The sequence below is a fragment of the Lycium barbarum genome, chromosome 2 (genome assembly GCF_019175385.1).
Source record: "Lycium barbarum isolate Lr01 chromosome 2, ASM1917538v2, whole genome shotgun sequence".
Lineage (NCBI taxonomy): Eukaryota > Viridiplantae > Streptophyta > Magnoliopsida > Solanales > Solanaceae > Lycium > Lycium barbarum.
This window is the reverse complement of record NC_083338.1, coordinates 135461726-135488686: the sequence shown is the minus strand read 5'-3', so window position 1 is coordinate 135488686 and position 26961 is coordinate 135461726. Positions and strand designations below refer to the sequence as shown.

Sequence of the window (26961 nt, the reverse complement as noted above, 5' to 3'; positions counted from 1 at the left end):
AACCCATCCTAACCCCCTCCTGATTTTTTTTTTTTTTTAATAATAAAAGTTAAAAGTACTTCTTAATCTAGCCAATTAGAAAATGTAATTAATGATATAATACCAAACATTGTGGAGACATAGCTTCTTCTTTTTTTAATAAGAAAAGTTAAAAGTACTTCTCAATAATTTAGCTTTTTAACTATAGTTAAGATGCTTATTCAATCCCCAAAAAATAAAAAGATACTTGTTAAATTAAAACTTAAGTGTCTAAATAAAAAAGGTGTAATAAAAATGGCATAATGAAGAAGAATCGGATGTATACATAACTCATGGATCACTTATTATTAAAAGTAGAAGTGTATTACACAGAAGAAAAAGAAAAGGATAATGAGCATCATTACATTTTATTTAAAACAGTAGACACTTTATTATTTATTTATATATATATAAACAAGTAGTAAAGGAAATTAGCAAGTCCTATAGCAGATGCAGCGATAATGACGAAGCCCATGGCAGCGTCCACCTTCAAATCTTTCTTCTAGGCATTTTTGGTTGCAATTGTTACCGGTTATACAAACCCCATGGAAGGTTTTGCTATGGTACTGGCATAGTTTTGCTTCTGTCTTTCTTGGACCACCTATTTCTGCATAGATATTATATCACATATTAAAACATGAAAGGAAAAAAAAAATATATTTTCTGTCAAAATATTTAAAATAACAGTTTAATACATTAATAATGGTTAGGAAGTAAATGACCCCTAACAACTTGTTTAGATGGTTGTTAATAGTTTCATAATGTATCGTATAGTATTACATATTGGAAGCTGAAAACTACAAATTCCGCGTTAATGAAACTTTTCATAAGGATCTTTCTCAAAATTTCCAACTAATACTAATATTATTATTTTTGGTGTCTAGTTCAATTTTTCTTTTTACCGTTCCAATTAAAATTTGTATTTGGTAAATATTTGACAGAGACCAAAAGTGCTCACTTTTGAGCAAGTTAAAGGACAAAACTGTTCAATTGATAGTTGAAGGATTATTTTGAATCTATTACCGAAGATAAGAGACCATTTTTGTCATTTACTCTAGAAAAAATAATTTATTGTGAACTATGGGAGTATATACCAACTGAAAAATCTTGATCTAGTGGCTCTATGGTTTCCACATAGAGTCTAATGCTTGCATATATAAATTAAAAGGGATAAGTAGTTGAGTCAATATGGAAAAAGGAAAAACCAATTATTTTCCGAAGAAAAACAATAAATGGAATGTAATTAAATACTTATGCTAAAATGAATAAATATTACCATTTGTTGAGAGAAGAAGCACTAGGAAGAGAAGGACAGCAGTTGTAGGAAAAAGCTTCATTGTGAAAGCGGTCTAATAATAGTATTGTCGTTTTATACGAAAACTATATGAAAGTGAAGGGGCAATTTATAGGGAACAAAAGGTGATGCTTACTATGTTTAGGTGTAAGAATTATGAGACACTTGTCTCTCATGCCATGCAAATTCATGATGAACAAAAACTCTTGTCGATCGGTGGTCTTATCTAACATTTTCTTGAACGCATTTGTTTTTTTTTTTATATGTTTAATTGGTTATTTGGCTAGTGTTTGTGAATATTGTAGCTTTTGCTTGTGAAAGTTCTCTAAAGTACTAATAATAGCTTTTGTTGACTTAATTTGGACCTAAGTCCGACTTTTAATTCGATGGATTTGTCAATAAATATGTGTAGGTATTGAATTATCCGATTTTACTTTATTAACGTATAAATTTGTAATTTATAGATTATTTAATTTAATTATATGATTTTATTTGATTGACTTATAAATTCTTAACTAATAACCCATACAACCGATTTAACCAAATTCCAATTTAAACCAGTTAACCCAATTGTGAATTTAATCCATCTCATTAAATGGAATAAATTGAGAATTGGGTTATATGAGTTTTGAGTTAAAATTGAGAATTAGGTTAAATTGGGAATTGCGTTAATGAAGTAAGATTGAGAATTGTGTTAAGCGGATTAATGCAGTGAAATTAGGTAATTAAATAGATATCAATTGGGTAAATGAGTTATGAGTAACGAGTTGATAAAGTGAAATCGGGTAATTAAATTGAGAATGGAGGGAATTCACTAGATTGACGGTAATAATGAAAAAAAATTCAATGGTGGGAGTAAATTTGTTGCATACTTGCATATATGGTAGAACAGAGGATGAATAGGACTTGTATTTTAATATAAAGGGGTCAATTTGGCTTTCTTCCGTTCGTAGTTTGAGCAACTCCAGCAACCCATTAAGTAGCATAACAAATATCTTCAAGGGATGTGGTTCTTTCATAGTATCTGTTTGTTAATCATCAACATCAATTTAAGATCAAATCAACAAATGATCAATGAAGTAGCAGAGTAAATTAAAAGCATAGCAAAAGAAAGTAAAAATACAAAATATACTCAAATGTTGTAACTCCCGGAATTGAATTGAGAGTTTCAATTGTAATACATTTACAAAGCCAATGATATACACTGTAATTCTCTATATATACTAAAATGTCAAATGTATTGCTACAACCGTAAAGAATGGGCCTTCAAGCGAACAAAATGTGTAAGAAAGATTGAATGTTACTTAGTTGCATGGTACTCTTAATTGATTAACAGAAACAAAAAACACATCACAGCTTGGAGTAAATTACATATGTTTGTTGTGTGTAGGTGCATTTACTTCCATGAAATCTCATCATGTCCCTTCAGGGACATCCGACTAAAAAAAAGAAAAAAAAACACAGATTGCCAATCAAAAAAAAAACAAGCTAAAAAGTACTCTTCTTTTTCCTTTATTCTGAAACAAATTGGTTACACTAATTTTGCTTACTCAAATGTCCTTATAACTCAATATTCAAGTTATAAAATGCTGATCCACCGAAAACAATTGATCCATCAACAGTGGTTATGCATCAAATTTCTTAATATATGTTGCATGTCTATCAACAACAAGCTCAACCAATGGACACTCAACTTCAGCCCCTGCTCGAGTACTGTCCCTGCGAACTGTGACTTTTTCCTGCTCAGTGACAACGATAACTTCCTCTTTACGTGTTGAAAGCTCGTTAGCTATCACCATATGCATCTTGTATTTTTTGAGGGCCATATCAGCCTTTGCTAAAAGGATATCTTTATCTGTTTCTAGCTGTCATATAGTAGATGTGGAAATCAGTAATGAAACCATATGATGAACTTCCTAACAAATGAAGCTTTGACATCCAACAGCAGAATTAGATGATAAAATCTGTCCAGAATTGCAGAAACAGGAATATCTCATCGAAAGAATGACGAGCATACTAAGTGCTTCATGGACAAGTAAAAAATTCAGAAATCATGTTTCTGCACATTGATTAAGACTCATTAACCTTATATTTTCCCAAACAAATGTTCAAATTATTCATCTAACTAAGCCTTCTAGTTTTGACTTTTAAGCATAAAAAGTTGCTAAGCAAGATTAGCCTCAGTAACTTTACAAACACACTTGAGCAAGTAACTTTACAACACACTTGAGCAAATCATGTCCTCTCACCCCCAGCCCCGCTCACACACACACAAACCCCACAACCCACAATTAACCAACCTGGGAACCGCACCTGAAACAAGACTAATCCAATCCAAACCCAACAAAGACTCAATACCTCAATAGCAGAACCTGGTCAATGAAACCTTGCTTTTACCAATCACTCACGCGACATAAATAGACTCGAAATACATTGAGGAAGTACTCTGAATTTTGTACTGTATGATGTTATAAAATGTTTTACCCATTAGATTCCATAAGCACAGCTGGTTTGATATGAAAAGGCTTGCATTATATCGAAATATTCCTTAATGAGTTTCAACTCTTGTAACTTGTGAAAGAGGTACAATATTTAAATTTGAAAAAGTGAGTCGCATTAAAAACATCTTGGAAGCTCCATGAAGTAACATATGTCTGATTCTGCTGGATCACTTCAGGTTTTCAGTTCATGACAAGTGAAACTAAAAAAGCTATAATATACATATACATATACATATATATATATATATACACTAGCAAACTATGTCCGTGCGATGCACGGGGCCCAACATGATTAATTTGGTTATTCAATTTAGTTAGTCTTTATGGTTTGTATATTTTGCAAAGGATACGCGATTCTCCTTAGTGAGTCTCCATATTTTTTTCTTTTCGTCTTATTTTTTCCCTTAATTTCTCAATTGTTGTTAAAATTTTCTTATTTTGGTTATGTCCGTCTCTTTTTATATTTAGTAAGTTGACAATTTAAATATCCTACATGTCAAGTTTATAATCACAAGATTCAAAGGATATTTTATTATATTATACACATTTTTAATTTAGAACCACAAGGTAGCCTATCTTTATTTCTTAAACTCCGTGTCTAGTTAAATATAGACAATTAAATTGAGACAGAGGGAGTACATGCCAAATGAAGGAAATGAAAGGATAATTGAGACACTGCGGACCCGTGGGGACTTAAAAATAAACACACAAGAGGTAGTATTAATGTTAAACTTCTGAAATGTACACATGTTAGTCCTGGCTTAGAGTACAATTTCAGTTGCTTTTTGTACAAAACTTATTGTTGTTGTATTCGTCCACTTGAGGGTTTGTTAAAAAAAAATTATCTTATTTTGGTTATGTTCGCCTCTCTTTATATTTGGTACGTTGACAATTCAAAATTGAGAGGATTCTTGTCGTGACAGTTATCAATAGAGTATCTTCCCTCCGCATGCCCATCGTCGACACCGACCCCTTATACCAGCAAAAGAAATTAAAATCAAAACAAAACAAAACAAAATACCTACCATTTTAATACTTAGCTTATTCCACGGCGACAATTTAACAAATTGTTTTCTCCCACCCACCACTTTTTCTTATTTAGTATTATGTATATTAGTATTTGTACAACATATACAACCTATTATTTACACAACTAAGAGTTAATTCAAGTTAAATAAGATATCACTCATGTGTTTGCGATCTTAGATCTTAATATAAGAAATTTTATTTACTAATATGAAGATTTGAGTAGTTTAATTCATTCTAAAATATTTCTACTGTTAAAAGGAAAAAAAGTTTTTATTATTTTTTATGAAGAGTTTGTAATTCCTTTTTTTTTTTTCAACAAACTAGCATACATTCTAATTAAGCCAAAAAAAAAAAAAAATATATGGGAGATCCCCTATTAAAAAATTTGGGACCCCCAAAATCAAAAGCAAAGGTTTTATTAGTCACCCTTGACCCACGCCTTAGTGGATAAGGGTGATTAGGAAGAAAGTGATTTAACTTCTTTCTTCAACTTAGCATAATTTTTCAATTTAGACACTTTTTCTCTTGCCTTTAGTTGCTGGAACCCCTACAGAGAGAAAACAAAAAATTACTACTATGAGAAAATGAAATGAGTGATTTGATGCATGATTGAAGGGTAACAGGTCAAATTTACTCTCCAAGTATGATTTATAGTTTAGATTTTGCACTTCATTAAAGTTTGGGATTAAATTTGTCCTCCCCGTTAGGATAATTGATATTGCCCTTGGATGAAAGTCCATATCATAGCAAAAAAAAATAACTACATTGGATCCACATAAGCAACTCATACCCAACCCAATAAATCTATAACCCGACCCGTATCCCCATCTCATAAATATTCTTTCAACCTCAGTTCTTTTTTTTTTTTTCATAAAGAGAGGGAAATCACGTTGGTTATGTTTAGTGTCTTTGTTTTGGTGCATAGCCTCTCATTTATGCTTGTTGTTTATAGCACAATATGAAGTTGAGGTATATGCAGTCAAAGATAAAGTTAGTCAACTTGCTAGAACTGAACCAAAGTTGCTGGCTGTGTAATGCCTTCGTTCCTAGTCTCCGCTTGCAGGTCTTGACAAAAAAAAATTAACATCGTGAGGAGAAGAATTCTTGGAATATTGATTTCCATTGAAGAACACTAATTGAGGACTTCAGGTTGAAACATAACCATGTCAATTTTGGATTTCGCTACTACTAATTTATAGTTCAGTAAAGAAGTGGGGTTGAAACAATATTTATGGGATGAGATACGGGTCGGGTTATGAATTTATTGGGTTGGGTATGAATTGCCTACGTGAATCTGATGTGGATCCAACATGGCTATTTTTTGTTGCCATGTGAACTTCCATCTATTAAAGGGCAAATATATCAAGTATCCTAAGGGGAGAGCAAATTTGATCTCAAAATTTGATGGAGGTCAAATTTAAACTATAAAACATACTTGGAGGTAAGGTTTATATAAGGCTTGAGTCATATGCCGCCTCTTAAAGTTGCTCAGATTTCACTTTGACACTTTAACTTAGACTAATTCGATACCTCCACTACTAAGATTTGTATCTATTTAACACTTTTTGTTGATGTGGCAAGGTGTTTTCAATACACAGAAAAAAGGAGGTGTGATAAAAGAATTTATTTTCTCTACTTCATTCTTTTGTCTGCCGGCCTCCACCATCATCTACCGCCAACACGCCGTCATTATCATTGCTGGAAAACACACAAGTTACACTTTTTACTAAGCCTGAGCTCCTCGGAGAGAAGTCTCTCCAAGTAAAAGAAAAATCAAATCGACTGTCAAAACTTTTTCTGACGAAATAATTTGTATTTTCGTTGAAGTTTTGCGGGAAAAAATCATCCAGTCCATTAAAATAAAAATTAAAGAGAATATTTATGCTCGTCGTGTTCTTTACATCGACATCTGAGGCCAGGGATCCATTTCCTTGACATGTGCTCATGAGAATTTGACTCCATTCTATATTTTACTTTTTCTCTTTGTTTTTTAGCTTCTTTTGTGTGATAGGAGGGTTTCCTCTTTGTTTTTTAGCTTCTTTTGTGTGATAGGAGGGGAATTTCAAAACAACTTTTTGAAATGGGAATATACAACATATTCAACTTAAATTTTAAATTACAAAATAATGTTAAGCACACTAGATTAAGGGGTTGCGGGTGGGTCGATTCTATTAGATTTTGCTTAAAATGGCCAAAAATGCGCTTAACGTATGAAAAATGATCACAAATATTCTCCATCCACCCTTAAAATTATAACATCCTAAACCGACTAACTTTTTTCAATTTAAAAAAAAAATCATCAATTTAAAAAAAAAAATCACATAGCTTATTATGATTGGCCAGTATTATCTAATTTAAAAGTAAATCCACCCACTTTTGTTTAAAAGTGACTAACTCATTTAATTTGAATCAAAAATACGTAATTTATGATTTTTAAAGGATTTTGAAAAAAACATGACATAAAATATGATTACTCTAAAATATTTATTGCTATTTAAAATTCCAATCATATATTTTAAGTGAGTGAAAGTAGATTTGAATTTAAAATGTTAAGACTCGTATCACAATCATATATAGAATTAAATACAAAAAAAAAACATTTCTTTCAATTCATCCTAACACCCACCCGAGTTTTTTTTTTTAATAATAAAAGTTAAAAGTACTTCTCAATTATATAACCAATTAGAAAATGTAATTAATGATATAATAACATACATTGCGGAGACATAGCTTCTTTTTTTAATAAGAAAAGTTAAAAGTACTTCTCAATAATTTAGCCTTTTAACTATATTCAATCCCCAAAAAATAAAAAGATACTTATTGAATTAAAACTTAAATGTCTAAATAAAAAAGGTGTAATAAAAATGGCATAACCAAGAAGAATCGGATGTATCCATAACTCATGGATCACATATTATTAAAAGTAGAAGTGTATTACACGGAAGAAAAAGAAAAGGATAATGAGCATCAGTACATTTTATTTAAAAGAGTAGACACTTTATTATTTTATATATATATATATATATATATATAAAAACAAGTAGTAAAGGAAATTAGCAAGTCCTATAGCAGATGCAGCGATAATGACGAAGCCCATGGCAGCGTCCACCTTCAAATTTTTCTTCTAGGCATTTTTGGTTGCAATGGCTACCGGTTATACAAACCCCATGGAAGGTTTTGCTATGGTACTGGCATAGTTTTGCTTCTGTCTTTCTTGGACCACCTATTTCTGCATAGATATTATATCACATATTAAAACATGAAAGGAAAAAATATATATATTTTCTGTCAAAATATTTAAATAACAGTTTAATACATGAATAATGGTTAGGAAGTAAATGACCCCTAATAACTTGTTTAGATGGTTGTTAATAGTTTCATAATGTATCGTATAGTATTACATATTGAAAGCTGAAAACTACAAATTCCGCGTTAATGAAACTTTTCATAAGGATCTTTCTCAAAATTTCCAACTAACACTAATATTATTATTTCTTTTTCCCGTTTCACTTAAAATTTATATTTGATAAATATTTGATGGAGATCAAAAGTGTTCACTTTTGAGCAAGTTAAAGGACAAAACTGTTCAATTGTTAGTTGAAGGATTATTTTGAAGCTATTACCAAAGATAAGAGACCATTTTTGTCATTTACTCTAGAAAAAATAATTTATTGTGAACTATGGGAGTATATACCAACTGAAAAATCTTGATCTAGTGGCTCTATGGTTTCCACAGAGTCTAATGCTTGCATATATAAACTAAAAGGGACAAGTAGTTGAGTCAATATGGAACAAGGAAAAACCAATTATGTTCCGAAGAAAAGAAAAAAAAAGGAATCTAATTAAATACTTATGCTAAAATGAATAAATATTACCATTTGTTGAGAGAAGAAGCACTAGGAAGAGAAGGACAGCAGTTGTAGGAAAAAGCTTCATTGTGAAAGCGGTCTAATAATAGTATTGTGGTTTAATATGAAAACTATGTGCAAGTGAAGTGGTAATTTATAGGGAACAAAAGGTGATGCTTACTATGTACAGGTGTAAGAATTATGAGACACCTGTCTCTCATGCCATGCAAATTCATGATGAACTAAAACTCATGTCGATTGGTGGTCCTATCTAACATTTTCTTGAACGCATTTGTTTGTTTTTTTTTAATATGTTTAATTGGTTATTTGGCTAGTGTTTGTGAATATTGTAGCTTTTGCTTGTGAAGGTTCTCTAAAGTATTAATAATAGTTTTTGTTGACTTAATTTGGACTTAAGTCGGACCTTTAATTCGATGGATTTCTCAATAAATATGTATAGGAATTGAATTATCCGATTTTATTTTATTAACCTATAAATTTGTAATTTATAGATTATTTAATTTAATTATATGATTTTATTTAATTGACTTATAAATCCTTAACAAATAACCCATACAACCGATTTAACCAAATTTCAATTTAAACCAGTTAACCCAATTCTGAATTTAATTCATCTCATTAAATGGATTAAATTGAGAATTGGGTTATATGAGTTTTGAGTTAAAATTGAGAATTAGGTTAAATGAGTTTTAGGTTAAATTGGGAATTGCGTTAATGAAGTCAAATTGAGAATTGTGTTAAGCGGATTAATGCAGTGAAATTAGGTAATTAAATTGATATGAGTTATGAGTAACGAGTTAATAAAGTGAAATCGGGTAATTAAACTGAGAATGGAGGGAATTCACTAGATTTGACGGTAATAATGAAAATTTTGTCAATGGTGGGGGTAAATTTGTTGCATACTTGCATATATGGTAGAACAGATGAATAGGACTTGTATTAATTTATATTATAACTATTTAGAAGAGTGGGTATGATGTCGGGATCGTCGACATGCCTATAGGACAACCAAGGGCATTTTGTAATTTCAACTATTAAATGGTAGAGTGGGTATGATGTAGGGATCGTCGACATGCCTATAGGACAACCAAGGGCATTCTTGTAATTTCAACTATTAAATGGTAAAGTCAGCCTCAGCATCTCCTTTTCAAACAATTCATTGGCCAACTCTTTCTTTGTAAGTTTACGTGTTCTCTTTGCAATTTCACAGTGGGCCCATTTTGTGGCTGACAAGACAACTCTTTGTTTTCAGTTTCCTTTTTTTTTTTTTTGGTTAAATTTTTTCTAGTTTCCACTCCCACCTTTTCAACCCCATTGTTTACAAAGTAAAATCATAAATTTTTTATACTAGACTAGATATAGCAGCTCCTGTATTCATATATACTTTCAATACTCCAAGTTCCTTAAATTATTAATTTTTTCCCAATAAATACTGTTATGAACTTCTACTAACAAATGTATAAAAACAATTTGGAATTATTTGTTTGGTAACTTCTGTAGAAAATTTGAACAGAGAAGGCATTGGAAAAAATTGTCTCACATAATAAGCCTTTATTTTTTGTTTATTGAAGTTTTAAGGAATTTTGGAAGGCTTTTCATTAAAAAAAAATATTATATTTAAAGGGCTCTTTATATACTTCATTTTCATTCAAATATGAATTAATGGTAATTCAATGGTGGTAAAGAAAAGTCAATTAAGTTACTCTTTTCCTTTAACTCTAACAATAATCACATGTTTACTAAAATTTTAAAATTTATCATTCCCTTATAATTGAAAAATGTAGGACAAGGTTATGGTTACTGGTTAGATTAAGTTTTGAAGTATGTTATGTGAATATATATGCTTAAAGATTGCCATAAAATGAGAAATTACTATAACTTAAATAGATATATAGTGGATAATTTTGATATTTATATTTGTACCTATGAGGAAAAAAAATTAGTTAGTGTTCGAATGAGATGTACCAAAACTCCTCATAGGAAAATTCGCTATGACGATATTAGTGTTTTCTAAAAATTTAGCTTATCTATAGGTTGTATATACTAAAAACCTCTTGGTGCTTAGAAGAAATGGAAACCCCACTTCTTTAATGTGTTCCATTCTTTTCGTTCATGAAAAAATTTCATGATCCTCTGCATAAGAAACACTTACTCAATGACTTTATTCTAGGGAAATTTACCTTGTTTGCCCATGTGGTCTAAATATTACTCGAAAAATATCTATTTAAAAAAATACTACACTGCATACTTATTTAAATAAGATATTTACAAAATTTGGTAAGTATATGTAGTTGTATACCTTCAAGATGTGCAATTCATTATTTTGTGTACCATTAAATAGCTTGAATCAACTATTTTTATTGTATTTTGTATACATTGCTCTCCATTAAAGCCAATCATCTCTGCTTTTTATTCTATAACACTATGTTATACAGTTTATTAAAGTATTAATGGCCAGGAAAAAATTATTTTAGTGTTTAAATAATAGGTGCAACTAAAGATTAGACACAAATTAAACTAAAGATTAGACACAAATTAAACTATATCCAAATTCGAAATGTTGGGCCCGTGCTATGCACGGGCAAACCTCATCTAGTTACTACTATATAGAAAGGTGGGTGTGGACACTTTTTCGTCGCCTGTTTTTGGCACTTTTTCGTCGTCCGTTTGTGGGCCCACATATTTTAAACAACTACTAATATTTAAAAATAACTACTAATATTTAAAAAAAAAATTGTGGCCCACATATTTTAAACAACTACTAATACTTAAAAAAAAATTATGGGCCCCATATTAAATACCAACCAGTAATAAAAAAAAAAAAAAAAAAAAAAAAAAAAAGTGGAACCCACCACATCCAAACTCACGGGAAAAAAAAGTGGATCCCATATTAACAAAAAATCAACCCATTAGAGGGAGCAAATAAAGTTATTATACAACAACATACTTAAAATACAAAAATGCTTAGAAAATCAAACAATTAAGTCGTCCGTTTGTGGGCCCACCTATTTTAAACAACTACTAATATTTAAAAACAACTACTAATATTTAAAAAAAAAAAAAGTTGTGGCCCACATATTTTAAACAACTACTAATATTTTTTTTAAAAATTGTGGGCCCCATATTAAACACCAACCAGTAATAAAAAAAAAAGTGGAACCCACCACATCCAAACTCACGGGAAAAAAAAAGTGGATCCCATATTAATAAAAAATCAACCCATTAGAGGGAGCAAATGAAATTATTGTACAGCAACGTACTTAAATACAAAAATGATTAGAAAATCAAACAATTAAATCAATAATGATAGATTCATTGCCACATGCGTATCAACCCATTAGTGGAGCAAATGAAATTATTGTACAGTAACATACTTAAAATACAAAAGTGCTTAGAAAACCAAACAATTAAATCAATAATGATGGATTTATTGCCACATGCATATCAACCCATTAGTGGGAGCAAATGAAATTATTGTACAGCAACATACTTAAAATACTTTTAAAAAAAAATATGATCCTCATATTAAACACCAACCAATATTAAAAAATTCAAAAAAACACCAACCAATTAAGCATGGGTTTGGACACTTTTTCGTCGTCCGTTTGTGGGCCCACATATTTTAAACAACTACTAATATTTAAAAACAACTACTAATATTTTTAAAAAAAATTGTGGCCCACATATTTTAAACAACTACTAATATTTAAAAAAAAAATTGTGGGCCTCATATTAAACACCAACCAGTAATAAAAAATAATAATAAAAAAAAAAGTGGAACCCACCACATCCAAACTCACGGGAAAAAAAAAGTGGATCTCATATTAACAAAAATATCAACCCATTAGAGGGAGCAAATGAAATTATTGTACAACAACATACTTAAAATACAAAAGTGCTTAGAAAATCAAACAATTAAATCAATAATGATGGATTTATTGTCACATGCGTATCAACCCATTAGTGGGAGCAAATGAAATTATTGTACAACAACATACTTAAAATACTTTAAAAAAATGTGGTCGCCATATTAAACACCAACCAATATTAAAAAATTCAAAAAAACACCAACCAATTAAGCATTTAAAAAAAAAAGTGTGGTCCCCATATTAAACATCAACCAATATTAAAAAATAAAAAAACACCAACCAATATTTTAAAAAAAAAAGTAAATAAAGTGGAACCCACCATCTCCAAACTCACGGGGAAAAAAAAAGGTGGACTCCATATTAACAAAATCAAGCAATATAAAAAAAAGTGAATCTCATATTAAAAAACAAACAATGTAAAAAAAAAAAAGTGTAGACTTTGTATTCGTAGCAACACTAATATAATAAAATTTTAGATACGGAGCACAAACTACAATGTTATATTAATCGTGTTTTGAACATAGTATCTCATATTGACAAAATCAAGCAATATAAGAAAAAAAAAGTGAATTTCATATTAAAAAAACAAACAGTGTCAAAAAAAAAAGTTCAGACTTTGTATTCATAGTAAATACTAATATAATAAAGTTTTAGATATGGAGCACGAACTATAATGTTATATTAATCATGTTTTGTATATATATATATATATATATATATATATATATATATATATATATATATTATGCATAAAAATAATGCAAACTAATAATGTTCAAAAGGTGGGCCCCATACTAAACAACACCAAGCAATATAAAAAAATATAAAAATATATATAAAGCATGGGTTTAGACCCATGCTTCGTCGTCCGTTGTCACTTAAAAAAAAAGGGGGGGGGGGGGGGGGGAGGCATACTAAATAACACCGAACAATAAAAAAAATAGAACTCACCATCTCCAAACTCATGGGAAACAAAAAGTGGACCCCATATTATCAAAATCAAGCAATATGAAAATAAACAAAAAGTGAACCCCATATTAAAAAAAATATAATGTTAAAAAAAAAAAAGTGCAGACTTTATATTCGTAGCAAACACTAATATAATAAAGTTTTAGATACGGAGCACAAATTACAATGTTATAGTAATTGTGTTTTGAACATAGTGTATGTATATATATTATATGCATAAAAATAGTACAAATTAATAATGTCCAAAAAAAAAAAAAAAAAAAAAAGTGCACCACATAAAGGGTGGACCCCATACTAAACGACATCAAGCAATATAAAAAAAAATGGATCCCACCATCTCCAAACTCACGGAAAAAAAAAAAGTTGACCCCATATTAACAAAATCAAGTAATATAAAAAAAAAAAGTGAACCCCATATTAAAAAAAAAAATAATGTCAAAAAAAAAGTGCAGACTTTGTATTCGTAGTAAACACTAATATAATAAAGTTTTAGATACGGAGTACAAACTACAATGTTATATTAATCGTGTTTTGAACATAGTGTGTGTGTGTATATATATATATATATGCATAAAAATAGTGCAAATTAATAATGTCAAAAAACAAAGTGCACCCCCTATTAAAAAATCAAACAATATTCATGTAATTTCCAATGTATCTCATTAAGTCAATAATGATGAATTCATTACCACGTGCGTGTCAATCCATGAAATTGCTTTTCTTTAAAAGGTTAAGTAGTCAAACCATACAATTTTTTTATATATATTAGCCTGAGATCTAATCTAGATATTAAACTGTTGTATTTGTTATTCCGCCATGTCATTTATTTGTTATGTTTACTAAAATAAATATACTTAAAATATTTATATTTTAAAATAAGATAGAATTTAATTACTTTTTTATTTTTATTCTTACTCTAATAAATGTGAATAGAAATTAATGTCGTAAAAAAAAATATATCAAATGCAGATCAAATAATGAATAAGGTAAATTAGTCAAATTATAATTCTAATCGATGTTTTCTTAAAAACCATGCAAAAGACAACATGACAAGTAAAATGAGCTAAACCGAGAATATTTACTAAAAATTAAAAAATAGTATTTCTTCGTTTAAATAAAAAATCAATTTCTACTTTGTTTCGTTTTAAACATGTAAAATTAATTTAATAATTTGAATTAGAATTGTCCAAATCAAAATTTGATAAAAAATAATAAGTATTTTACACCTTTAAATTAATCAAATTAAAATTGAAAGTATCAACTGATGCTTAAATATTGCTATTGTTTTATCTCAAAGAGAAGAAAATAGTTTCCTTTTAAACAAGTCTTCTCTTTTAAAAAATATTAATAAATTTGCCGATTTTGTGTTCATAGAAAACATTAATATAATAAAATTTTAGATACGGAGCACAAATTATAATGTTATATTAATCGTGTTTTGAACATAATATATATATATATATTATCATTATTCAAAAACAACTACATATATATAAATATACTATAATCTAAAGTGTTGAGCCCGTACACAGCACGGACATATGCCGGCTAGTTACTTTACTACTATTTAGAAGAATGAGTTGTTACTCACTCTTCGTCGTCTGCTTCGTCGTAAAAAAAAAAAAAAAAAGTGGCCAAATTAAAGGGGTTTACATCAATATACACACCATCAACCTAACATTTCACGACAACCATCAACCTAACATTTCACGACAACTGTTTCTTACTTTTGTCAAATAGTTTAGTACTAATAAATATGGGCCAGTGTACCCCTCTACAATAATTCTATGACAAGACTTTTTCCTTCACGCTTGATAAATAATTCTCACTATTGAAAATAATATCTTAAAGTTATTTCAAATGAGTACGGAGTATTTATTTATCAATCTGATTTATTATTATGATTTCAGATTTATAATAAAAGAATTTAAAAGTTCTAAAAACAAGCTTACAGACTATTTTAAGTGAAATAATGATTTTCACAATTTTTTTGTAAGTGAAATACAATTGTAACAGTTTACTTTAAATATCTTCTTTTAACTTCAAATTCAAATACTTTTTTGTTCAAACTTTAATCAAATCATGTCCAAACAACAGTACAAGTGGTTAATATGCAGAACACGTTTTTTATCCTTCACAATAGAGTATGCTATAAACATCGACACGTTGTAGTTACCCATATATATAAGGTACTTCACAAGTTTTATAACTCAAAAGGATTTAAATTACACGATATAGAAAGGCAAATTTACAATTTGAAGGATGTTTTCTAAATATGCTTTGTCGCCACGAACTTTGTTACTCTCTCTGTCTCATATTATTTGTTTACTTTTTCTTTTATTTAATTACTTTTTCATTTTTGTCCTTATTCTAATAAATGTGAAAAGAGATTAATATCAAATGGAGATCAAATAATGAATAACTTAAATTAGTCAAATTCTAATTTTAATTCACGTTTCCTTAAAAAACCATGTAAAAGACAACATGACAAGTAAAATGAACTAAACCGAGAATATTTACCAAAAATTAAAAAATAACATTTCTTCGTTTAAATAGAAAATCTTTGTTTCGTTTCAAACATGTAAAATTAATTTAATAATTTTAATTAGAATTATCCAAATCAAAATGACAAAAAATAATAAGTATTTTACACCTTTAAATTAATCGAATTAAAATTGAAAGTATCAATTGATGCTTAAATATTGCTATTGTTTTATCTCAAAGAGAGGAAAATAATTTTCTTTTAAACAAGTCTTTTCTTTTAAAAAGTATTAATAAATTTTCGTAGCAAACACGAATATAATAAAGTTTTAGATACAGAGCACAAAACCATGCTTCGTGTGTGTGTATATATATATATATACTATCCAAATATAACTAATACACTATAATCTAAAGTGTTGGGCCCGTGCGCAACACGTGCATAGACCACCCTCTCCAAACTCATTAAAAAAGATTGATCCCACCCTCTCCAAACTTATAAAAAAAAAGTGATATCCCATATTAAAAAAAAGCAATGTCGAAAAAATAAAAAAAAGGTGCACCCCATATATTAAAAAATCAAACAATATTCATGTAATTCCCAAAGCATCCCCATCAAGTCAATAATAGTGAATTCATTGCTACATACGTATTAATCCATTAGTGGGAGCAAATGAAATTATTGCACGGCAAAAAATATGGACCCCATATTATTGTTTTTCTTCAAAAGGTTTAGTTTTCTTTCTTTTCTTATATTAGCCTGAGATCTAATCTAAATATTTAATTGTTGTATTTGCTATTCCGCCATGTCATTTATTTGTTATGATTACTAAAATAAATACACTTAAAATATTTATATTTTAAAATAAGATAGAATTTAATTACTTTTTCATTTTATTCTTACTCTAATAAATGTGAAAAAAGATTAATATCAAATGGAGATCAAATAATGAATAAGGTATTATAATTCTAATTCACGTTTCCTTAAAAAACCATGCAAAAGACAACATGATAAGTAAAATAAACTAAACCGAGAATATTTACCAAAAATTAAAAAATAGCATTTCTTCGTTTAAATAGAAAATCTTTGTTTGTTTCAAACATGTAAAATTAATTTAATAATTTGAATTAGAATTATCCAAATCAAAATTTGATAAAAAATAATAAGTATTTTACACCTTTAAATTAATCGAATTAAACTTGAAAGTATCAATTGATGCTTAAATATTGCTATTGTTTTATCTCAAAGAGAGGAAAATAGTTTTCTTTTAAATAAGTCTTTTCTTTTAAAAAGTATTAATAAATTTTCATAGCAAACACGAATATAATAAAGTTTTAGATACGGAGCACAAAATCCATGTTTCGTGTATTTATATATATTATTACTATCCAAATACAACTACATATACATAGATACACTATAATTTAAAGTGTTGGGTCCGTACGCAGCACGAACATAGACCATCTACTAACTATTTAGAAGAGTGGGTATGATGTCGGGATCGTCGACATGCCTATAGGACGACCAAGGGCATTCTTTTAATGTCAACTATTAAATGGTAAAGTCAGCATCTCCTTTTCAAACATTTCATTGGCCAACTCTTTCTTTGTAAGTTTACGTGTTCTCTTTGCAATTTCACAGTGGGCCCATTTTGTGGCTGACAAGACAACTCTTTGTTTTCAGTTTCCTTTTTTTTTTTTTTGGTTAAATTTTTTCTAGTTTCCACTCCCACCTTTTCAACCCCATTGTTTACAAAGTAAAATCATAAATTTTTTATACTAGACTAGATATAGCAGCTCCTGTATTCATATATACTTTCAATACTCCAAGTTCCTTAAATTATTAATTTTTGCCCAATAAATACTGTTATGAACTTCTACTAACAAATGTATAAAAACAATTTGGAATTATTTGTTTGGTAACTTCTGTAGAAAATTTGAACAGAGAAGGCATTGGAAAAAATTGTCGCATATAATAAGCCTTTATTTTTTGTTTATTGAAGTTTTAAGGAATTTTGAAGACTCAGGAAGGCTTTTCATTAAAAAAATATTATATTTAAAGGGCTCTTTATATACTTCATTTTCATTCAAATATGAATTAATGGTAATTCAATGGTGGTAAAGGAAAGTCAATTAAGTTACTCTTTTCCTTTAACTCTAACAATAATCACATGTTTACTAAAATTTTAAAATTTATCATTCTCTTATAATTGAAAAATGTAGGACAAGGTTATGGTTACTGGTTAGATTAAGTTTTGAAATATGTTATGTGAATATATATGCTTAAAGATTGCCATAAAATGAGAAATTAGTATAACTTAAATAGATATATAGTGGATAATTTCGATATTTATATTTGTACCTATGAGGAAAAAAAATTAGTTAGTGTTCGAATGAGATGTACCAAAACTCCTCATAGGAAAATTCGCTATGACGATATTAGTGTTTTCTAAAAATTTAGCTTATCTATAGGTTGTATATACTAAAAACCTCTTGGTGCTTAGAAGAAATGGAAACCCCACTTCTTTAATGTGTTCCATTCTTTTCGTTCATGAAAATATTTCATTATCCTCTGCATAAGAAACACTTACTCAATGACTTTATTCTAGGGAAATTTACCTTGTTTGCCCATGTGGTCTAAATATTACTCGAAAAATATCTATTTAAAAAAATACTACACTGCATACTTATTTAAATAAGATATTTACAAAATTTGGTAAGTATATGTAGTTGTATACCTTCAAGATGTGCAATTCATTATTTTGTGTACCATTAAATAGCTTGAATCAACTATTTTTATTGTATTTTGTATACATTGCTCTCCATTAAAGCCAATCATCTTTGTTTTTTATTCTATAACACTATGTTATACAGTTTATTAAAGTATTAATGGCCAGGAAAAAAATATTTTAGTGTTTAAATAATAGGAGCAACTAAAGATTAGACACAAATTAAACTAAAGATTAGACACAAATTAAACTATATCCGAATTTGAAATGTTGGGCCCGTGCTATGCACGGGCAAACCTCATCTAGTTTTAATATAAAGGGGTCAATTTGGCTCTCTTCCCTTCGTAGTTTGAGCAAATCCAGCAACCCATTAAGTAGCATAACAAATATCTTCAAGGGATGTGGTTCTTTCATAGTATCTGTTTGTTAATCATCAACATCAATTTAAGATCAAATCAACAAATGATCAATGAAGTAGCAGAGTAAATTAAAAGCATAGCAAAAGAAAGTAAAAATACAAAATATACTCAAATGTTGTAACCCCCGGAATTGAATTGAGAGTTTCAATTGTAATACATTTACAAAGCCAATGATATACACTGTAATTCTCTATATATACTCAAATGTCAAATGTATTGCTACAACCGTAAAGAATGGGCCTTCAAGCGAACAAAGTGTGTAACAAAGATTGAATGTTGCTTAGTTGCTGCTCAAGCACGGAGCTCGCCAAGGAATATTTCCGCTACAACCCTTAGGCGAGCTAATCAGTCTTGCTTTGCCAAAAAATCCCTCCTCGCTCTTCTATTTATTGATTTTTGGAGTAAATACTGCAGCTCAATAGAATTTCAAAGTTGATAGCAAACCAGATAATGAAGCCTGTCTTATATTAACATCCATTAGAATCTTTAACTTTTGGGTTGAATAGTGTTTCTCAATTAGTACACCAGCAGTCTCCCAACACGCTAGTAAAAGCTACTTATAATAAGAAAATTCAGCATCCACAAAAGAAAAGGGAGTAACATGTTGGTTAACAGAAACAAAAAACACATCACAGCTTGGAGTAAATTACATATGTTTGTGTATAGGTGCATTTACTTCCATGAAATCTCATCATGTCCCTTCAGGGAAATCCGACTAAAAAGAAGAAGAAAAAAAACACAGATTGCCAATCAAAAAAAAAAAGCTAAAAAGTACCCTCTTCTTTTTCCTTTATTCTGAAACAAATTGGTTACACTAATTTTGCTTACTCAGTGTCCTTATAAATCGATATTCAAGTTAAAAAAATGATGATCCACCGAACACAATTGATCCATCAACAGTGGTTATGCATCAAATTTCTTAATATATGTTGCATGTCTATCAACAACAAGCTCAACCAATGGACACTCAACTTCAGCCCCTGCTCGAGTGCTGTCCCTGCGAACTGTGACTTTTTCCTGCTCAGTGACAACGATAACTTCCTCTTTACGTGTTGAAAGCTCGTTAGCTATCACCATATGCATCTTGTATTTTTTGAGGGCCATATCAGCCATTGCTAAAAGGATATCTTTATCTGTTTCTAGCTGTCATAGAGTAGATGTGGAAATCAGTAATGAAACCATATGATGAACTTCCTAACAAATGAAGCTTTGACATCCAACGGCAGAATTAGATGATAAAATCTGTCCAGAATTGCAGAAACAGGAATATCTCATCGAAAGAAAGACGAGTGCTTCATGGACAAGTAAAAAATTCAGAAATCATGTTTCTGCACATTGATTAAGACTCATTAACCTTATGTTTTCCCAAACAAATGTTCAAATTATTCATCTAACTAAGCCTTCTAGTTTTGACTTTTAAGCATAAAAAGTTGCTAAGCAAGATTAGCCTCAGTAACTTTACAAACACACTTGAGCAAATCATGTCCTCTCACCCCCAGCCCCGCACACACACACACAAACCCCACAACCCACAATTAACCAACCTGGGAACCGCACCCGAAACAAGACTAATCCAATCCAAACCCAACAAAGACTCAATACCTCAATAGCAGAACCTGGTCAATGAAACCTTGCTTTTACCAATCACTCACGCGACATAAATAGACTCGAAATACATTGAGGAACTACTCTGAATTTTGTACTGTATGATGTTATAAAATGTTTTACTCATCAGATTCCATAAGCACAGCTGGTTTGATATGAAAAGGCTTGCATTATATCGAAATATTCCTTAATGAGTTTCAACTCTTGTAACTTGTGAAAGAGGTACAATATTTAAATTTGAAAAAGTGAGTCGCATTAAAAACATCTTGGAAGTTCCATGAAGTAACATATGTCTGATTCTGCTGGATCACTTCAGGTTTTCAGTTCATGACAAGTGAAACTAAAAAAGCTATAATATACATATACATATACATATATATATATATATACACTAGCAAACTATGCCCGTGCGATGCACGGGGCCCAACATGATTAATTTGGTTATTCAATTTAGTTAGTCTTTATGGTTTGTATATTTTGCAAAGGATACCGCGATTCTCCTTAGTGAGTCTCCATAATTTTTTCTTTTCGTCTTATTTTTCCCCTTAATTTCTCAATTGTTGTTAAAATTTTCTTATTTTGGTTATGTCCGTCTCTTTTTATATTTAGTAAGTTGACAATTCAAATATCCTACATGTCAAGTTTATAATCACAAGATTCAAAGGATATTTTATTATATTATACACATTTTTAATTTAGAACCACAAGATAGCCTATCTTTATTTCTTAAACTCCGTGTCTAGTCAAACATAGACAATTAAATTGAGACAGAGGGAGTATATGCCAAATGAAGGAAATGAAAGGACAATTGAGACACTGCGGACCCGTGGGGACTTAAAAGTAAACACACAAGAGGTAGTATTAATGTTAAACTTCTGAAATGTACACATGTTAGTCCTGACTTAGAGTACAATTTCAGTTGCTTTTTGTACAAAACTTATTGTTGCTGCGTTCGTCCACTTGGGCGTTTGTTAAAAAAAAAAATTGTCTTATTTTGGTTATGTCCGCCTCTTTTTATATTTGGTACGTTGACAATTTAAATATCCTACATGTCAAGTTTATAATCACAAGATTCAAAGGATATTTTATTATATTATATATATTTTTAGTAATGTGGCCAAGTAATATGGGACGAAGGGAGTACTTCATTTTTATTAATTTTAAAGAACGTGAAAAGTCAAATATAATAATGTGGCCAAGTAATATGGGACAAAGGGAGTACTTCATTTATTAATTTTTAAAGAACGTGAAAAGTTAAGTAATGTGGCCAAGCAATATGGGACGGAGGGAGTACTTCATTTATTAATTCTTAAATAACTTAAAAAGTCAAAAGTGAACAAGTAAAAGTGCATGGAGGAAATAAATGTGTTGGAGAATTAAAATTGAAGTGCATACGTCATACATGAGAAGGGAATAAATATTAAGTACTATGACATGTCCACGTGGGATAAAAAAAAAGTTGGGTAAGGTGTACAAATTATATAGCTTATAGTACAAGCACTCATTGCGTGTACAATTTGTAAAGCTTTTGGTACAAGCTGGTGATGCTTTGTTAATCCTCTCACCACACTTATATATAATAGAAATAAATACACACACACACATACGCAGATGCGCGCACACACCACACATACAAACACACATTTTTTTATGACAGCGGTGTTCAGGCCAACAAGTCACCAGTCAGAAACTTAACCGGATTCATATCAAGTGACCAATTCTTCACAAGTAGAACATTATGTTTAAGTACAGCATTACAAAATTCATAATTTTACCAAACCATACACTGATGATCACCAACCTTAAAAGATATGTGGAATGCCATCGGTGCCCACTCATTCCTAAGAACTGAGAGCATCTTTGGTACTTGGGCAAGTCGCATATCCAGAGGACCAGAAGCTGACTGGATCTTATGTAAATTCTGTGAAAAAAGAGGTAACACGAAAAAATAGCAGCAGATTTAGAGGAAACAGATCAGATACCATTTTTTCTTTTATAAGTTGATTCAGACGACATGTTATATAACTACCATTTGCAATATAGAGAGAGGGAAATGAGAGACAAGAAAGAAGGACAAGAGTAATTCACGAAGCAGTAAAAAATGAGAAAGATATATTCACGAACATAAAGTCAAAACAAATGCAAAAAATGAGAAAGATATATTCAAGAACATAAAAAATGATTACCATGGTTTCCCACGGAACATAAAAATCAGAAACTGCAGCTGCAAGAAAGAAAATAGCCCTATGCCCAAGGTCCCTCAAAGACACAGAAACTAGCTGAAGAATCTGCCAGTAACAAAAATAACATTAATAAAAGTGGTACCAGCCTCCACAGAGCATACTAAAGATGTTCATCAGTTCATATGAAGCTTATTTAAAGCTGAATATAATTGGACATTGATTTTACAGTAAATGAGACTTCACTGATCTATTGAAACTAACCTGCAAATACTCGAAAATTGTCGTAAATTGAAGTTTCAACAGGATGCCCTCAGCAACTGCCTGCAATTATTAAATTCTTACAGTGACTCTTCAAATATTGAATAAGGATAACATTTAGAACAAAAAAATAGGAAGAAAATAAATAATCAGCAATAATCCGTACTGCACGATTTTCAGTAATGGCTCTCTTCACTGTTTCAGCATGCAATGCATCCACTAAAAAATAATGCAACAGAAAAATGGTCAGTAGATTGGAAAGTGAAAATTGCTAAACAAATCAATTTAATCAAAATATTCAGAACATGTTGGTAAAGATCTGGCCCAGTAAACTTAACCAGCACTGGGATGAAAACAGCATTGATATATGGGAAAAGGAGATCAAGCCAAACAATAATTAGATTTGTGAGCTCCACCAGATGATAAACATATTAAAAAGGGGACATGGAGCCTATTTCATCCCCAACGTGGGTTCTCCTTCTTCTGTTTGCTTTTCCTTTATCTTATGACTCTCATAAGCTAACAGATACCTAGTAGAAGAATGACAAGTTGCATTAAGTAGCAAGTGAAGTTCTATATGTATTTAAATATATAGAACCTATAAGGCTATACCACAAGAATTGTGGTGGTGGAATGAATCCAGTTTGCTCAGATGGGGAACAGAGGTACCCTCTAGTGGATGAGGGTCAGCTCGAGTCTTGACACGCGGGCTTGCACGGAGGTGGTATTGCTACCATGGGACACGGGAGCTTGTGCATCGGTTTACTAAAATAACCTCAGCTCTTCCAGTTGATTCTACCCAAAAGGGGATGGGCCATGGAATAAAGCTATTACCTCACACCTCTTTTTCTATCTGTAGCTAGAGAGAGATACCTGTTTGACACAGGTGTCATGTTAAGTCCACACCAGTCGACGGCAATAATTGATTTCGTGTTACATAGGCCTCTAAAGTCTACGATAATAACAAGATTAATATTGCAAAAATGTAAATGTTAAGATGGATATATGGTCCTATACGATTGAACATGACAAGAAATGACCATAACAGATAGAGTGTGCAAGTAACATACACAGAGGATAAATAAGAGAAGGTTGTCTAGAATGATTTAACCAAGTCCTACTAAACCTTCAAGCACACTGGTCTGTGGCTGTAGTACTATGATGATGTAAGGTGCTAAAAGAGACGATGTAAAGCTAAAATTACATGGAGGGAAGTTGTCTAAGCAGACTTTCAAATGTCTAGAAAGCATGAAGTTGGTTGATATGAATGTACCATGTGCAACATTACTGAGCATGCAATGTAGAACTACACACCTTTAATATTTGAATCATCAGCAACACTAAAGCACTCTAGCAACGGATCATCGGGCAGAGAACTACAAAATGGCTGGCATGTCCCGCTGCATATTTCATGGTCTTACTACTCTTAAATCAAAATCCTAATAATCAGATAAAATAACTTGGCACTTGAAAACAAACCTTCGGTAGAGAAAGACTACAGAATAACCGGCCTTCAAAAAGTATCTGCAATTCCATTTTCATTTTTGATCATCAAATACATGAGAGTTCAAGTGTGTGTAAAGCATCTAAGCATGGTATTCGTGATATACTCTGTGGATGCAGCCCCTCTATGACCGGAACTAAAGTTGTCAATATAACGAACACATTGCTTTTCCAAAGGAACAGTTGTACCACCAGAAGTGACGCACACCAACCTATTTGCTCTTCCATTCACTATAGCAGAGACACAAAAGAAAGTCTAGTGGCATCTATATGTGCAGAAATAGAATTAAAAGGCTAAAATCTATGAGATATTGATATATAAAGAAATAATAATTGCCTGATGATGAAGTATTGCGATCAACAAATTCCTTCAAACTTTTTTCAAATTCCGCAGCATCCTTTAGTGGTGGAGCTGACTCAAAGAAGGACATTACTTCATTTTTTGGTGTTTCTGCTAACTGATCAGCATCATCAACTGCATCCATTGCCAAAACTTGACAAAATTGCTTTATTTAGTCATTCTATTAGCTATAAGAAGATAAATCTTGAGAATCTATCATATAACTAGTCATCAACCACAAAAGTTATCCTATAACAGGGATTTTTCCAAGACAAATCTGAGCCTTGAGATCCATATCAATAATTCAATTTACTGGTTAAAGGAAGCAATGGGATACACGACGTGTCACGGGATAAAGGGCAATGAAATACACATGCTGCGTATCTAACTTCAATAAGATCAAAGAGTTGAGCTTTAACAACAATTTGATATCTTTCCTCAAAGATCACACAATTTTTTCCATTTTACGAAAAGTCCACTAGAAGCTCAAATGCTAAATAAAAAAGGGAAATCATTGCCATTTGCCACACAGCATATACATGGGGCATATCCAACAAGCCTCACTCTTTTAACTCTGCTTGGATGGTTGTTACGTATTATTTCATAGTGTATCGTGTTGTATTGTATGGTGTTGTATTGTATCGTAATGTATTGTTTTGATGAATACAATATTTTGATATATTGTATTGTTTTCCGTCGTTACATAATCTCACACATTGCTATCAGTAACTTGAAGGATAAAAAAATAGGTTATGGGGTTGAGATATACTATAAAAAGGTAGTATAAAATAGGGTTATCAGATAATAAGTAAAGACAAACGAGAAAAAAATAAGGTAACGACGCGATTACACCAAATCGGTCGTCACAGAAAATGGGACTTTTCGCTGTAACATAAAGATGGATTTAACAATATGATACATTAAAATTTAAGTAACAATTAAAACAACCATTGTATTTAAACTAACAATAGGATACAATACAATAGGTAACGACCATCCAAAGAGTCTTGAAAAACCACCCATCAAAATTTCTAAAGGAGGAAAAATTATGGGTGAACACTACATCAAGGACTTTGACCTGATCAAGAAAGAAACTAAAATTATACAAGTTCTGCAACACATGCATAATCTGAACCGTTAGGAAACATGGAAAAAAAAAAAAACAAGATTGAGTGACAATATTAAGATTTGAATGGAGTGAGGAAGTGGGGTTGTTACCTGTTCGATAGTTAGTTGGGAATAATTTCTGAATATGGAAATTTCGGTGGCAAAAACCAAATATAAATAAATATTCATTTTTTATTTCTAACTTTTAAATAATTGATTGCCGCCAGTTTCCGGCAGCCGTTTTGTCAGCTTTGGCCGGCAATATGCTCTTTGTTATTGCAAGTGTGAAAATAGGTAGTATTAAACCAGTATTAATTAATAATCAGAAAATTATTTAAATAATTTTAACCCATTTGTCATAGTTTCATTTCATGTGAACCTATTTTCTTATTAGTCCGTGCCAAAAAGAACGACGACTTTCTATATTTGAAAATAACTTACCTTTATGCAATGATTTACAGCCACACAAAATATATGTGACTCATTTTACACCATAAGTTTAAAAGTTTTTTCTACTTTCTTAAACTCCATGCTCAGTCAAATGAGTTCACATAAATTGAATCGGAAGGAGTATAATAATTAGAAAGCTTAAGCAATATGTGTGCACATATATTATATTTTATATATAAATAGACATTCACTATATTTACAATTACTCGCTCTGGTCACTTTTACTTGTCCATTATATTAAAAATAAATTTTCACTTTTACTACATTAACTTCTCATTCCTCAAATTATTTCCCAAGTTTATTGAACCTGTACATTATTAATATGGGTATTATGGTC

At 30.5% G+C, this 26961-nt stretch overlaps 3 protein-coding genes across 5 annotated transcripts; all 3 read right to left on the bottom strand.

Moving 5' to 3' along the window:
- Window positions 1–299: 299 nt before the first annotated feature.
- LOC132627438 (defensin Tk-AMP-D5-like) lies at window positions 300–1445 on the bottom strand. Its single transcript, XM_060342783.1, has 2 exons — window positions 1295–1445; window positions 300–625 (listed from the first exon to the last, which is right to left on the bottom strand). Exons 1-2 carry the CDS (start codon window positions 1353–1355, stop codon window positions 450–452), a joined length of 237 nt encoding a protein of 78 aa, XP_060198766.1. The 5' UTR covers window positions 1356–1445; the 3' UTR covers window positions 300–449.
- A 1067-nt stretch (window positions 1446–2512) lies between these two features.
- Window positions 2513–26440, bottom strand: LOC132627437 (phosphopantothenate--cysteine ligase 2-like). 3 transcript variants are annotated; one of them, XM_060342782.1, is made up of 10 exons: window positions 26286–26440; window positions 25065–25220; window positions 24835–24958; window positions 24704–24748; window positions 24539–24624; window positions 23391–23443; window positions 23228–23287; window positions 22970–23071; window positions 22585–22704; window positions 2513–3177 (listed from the first exon to the last, which is right to left on the bottom strand). In XM_060342782.1, the coding sequence occupies exons 2-10, from the start codon at window positions 25210–25212 to the stop codon at window positions 2938–2940; spliced, it is 978 nt and encodes a 325-aa protein (XP_060198765.1). In that variant the 5' UTR covers window positions 25213–25220; window positions 26286–26440; the 3' UTR covers window positions 2513–2937. The 3 variants fall into 3 exon arrangements, 2 of the variants coding, with proteins under 2 accessions (XP_060198765.1, XP_060198764.1); XM_060342781.1 differs by lacking the exon at window positions 2513–3177 and adding an exon at window positions 19939–20321; XR_009577870.1 differs by lacking the exons at window positions 22585–22704; window positions 22970–23071; window positions 23228–23287; ... (4 more) ...; window positions 25065–25220; window positions 26286–26440 and adding an exon at window positions 3797–4044 and having other exon boundaries at window positions 3038–3177.
- Window positions 7858–8874, bottom strand: LOC132627439 (defensin-like protein 1). Its single transcript, XM_060342785.1, has 2 exons — window positions 8718–8874; window positions 7858–8071 (listed from the first exon to the last, which is right to left on the bottom strand). Exons 1-2 carry the CDS (start codon window positions 8776–8778, stop codon window positions 7896–7898), a joined length of 237 nt encoding a protein of 78 aa, XP_060198768.1. The 5' UTR covers window positions 8779–8874; the 3' UTR covers window positions 7858–7895.
- Window positions 26441–26961: the final 521 nt, after the last annotated feature.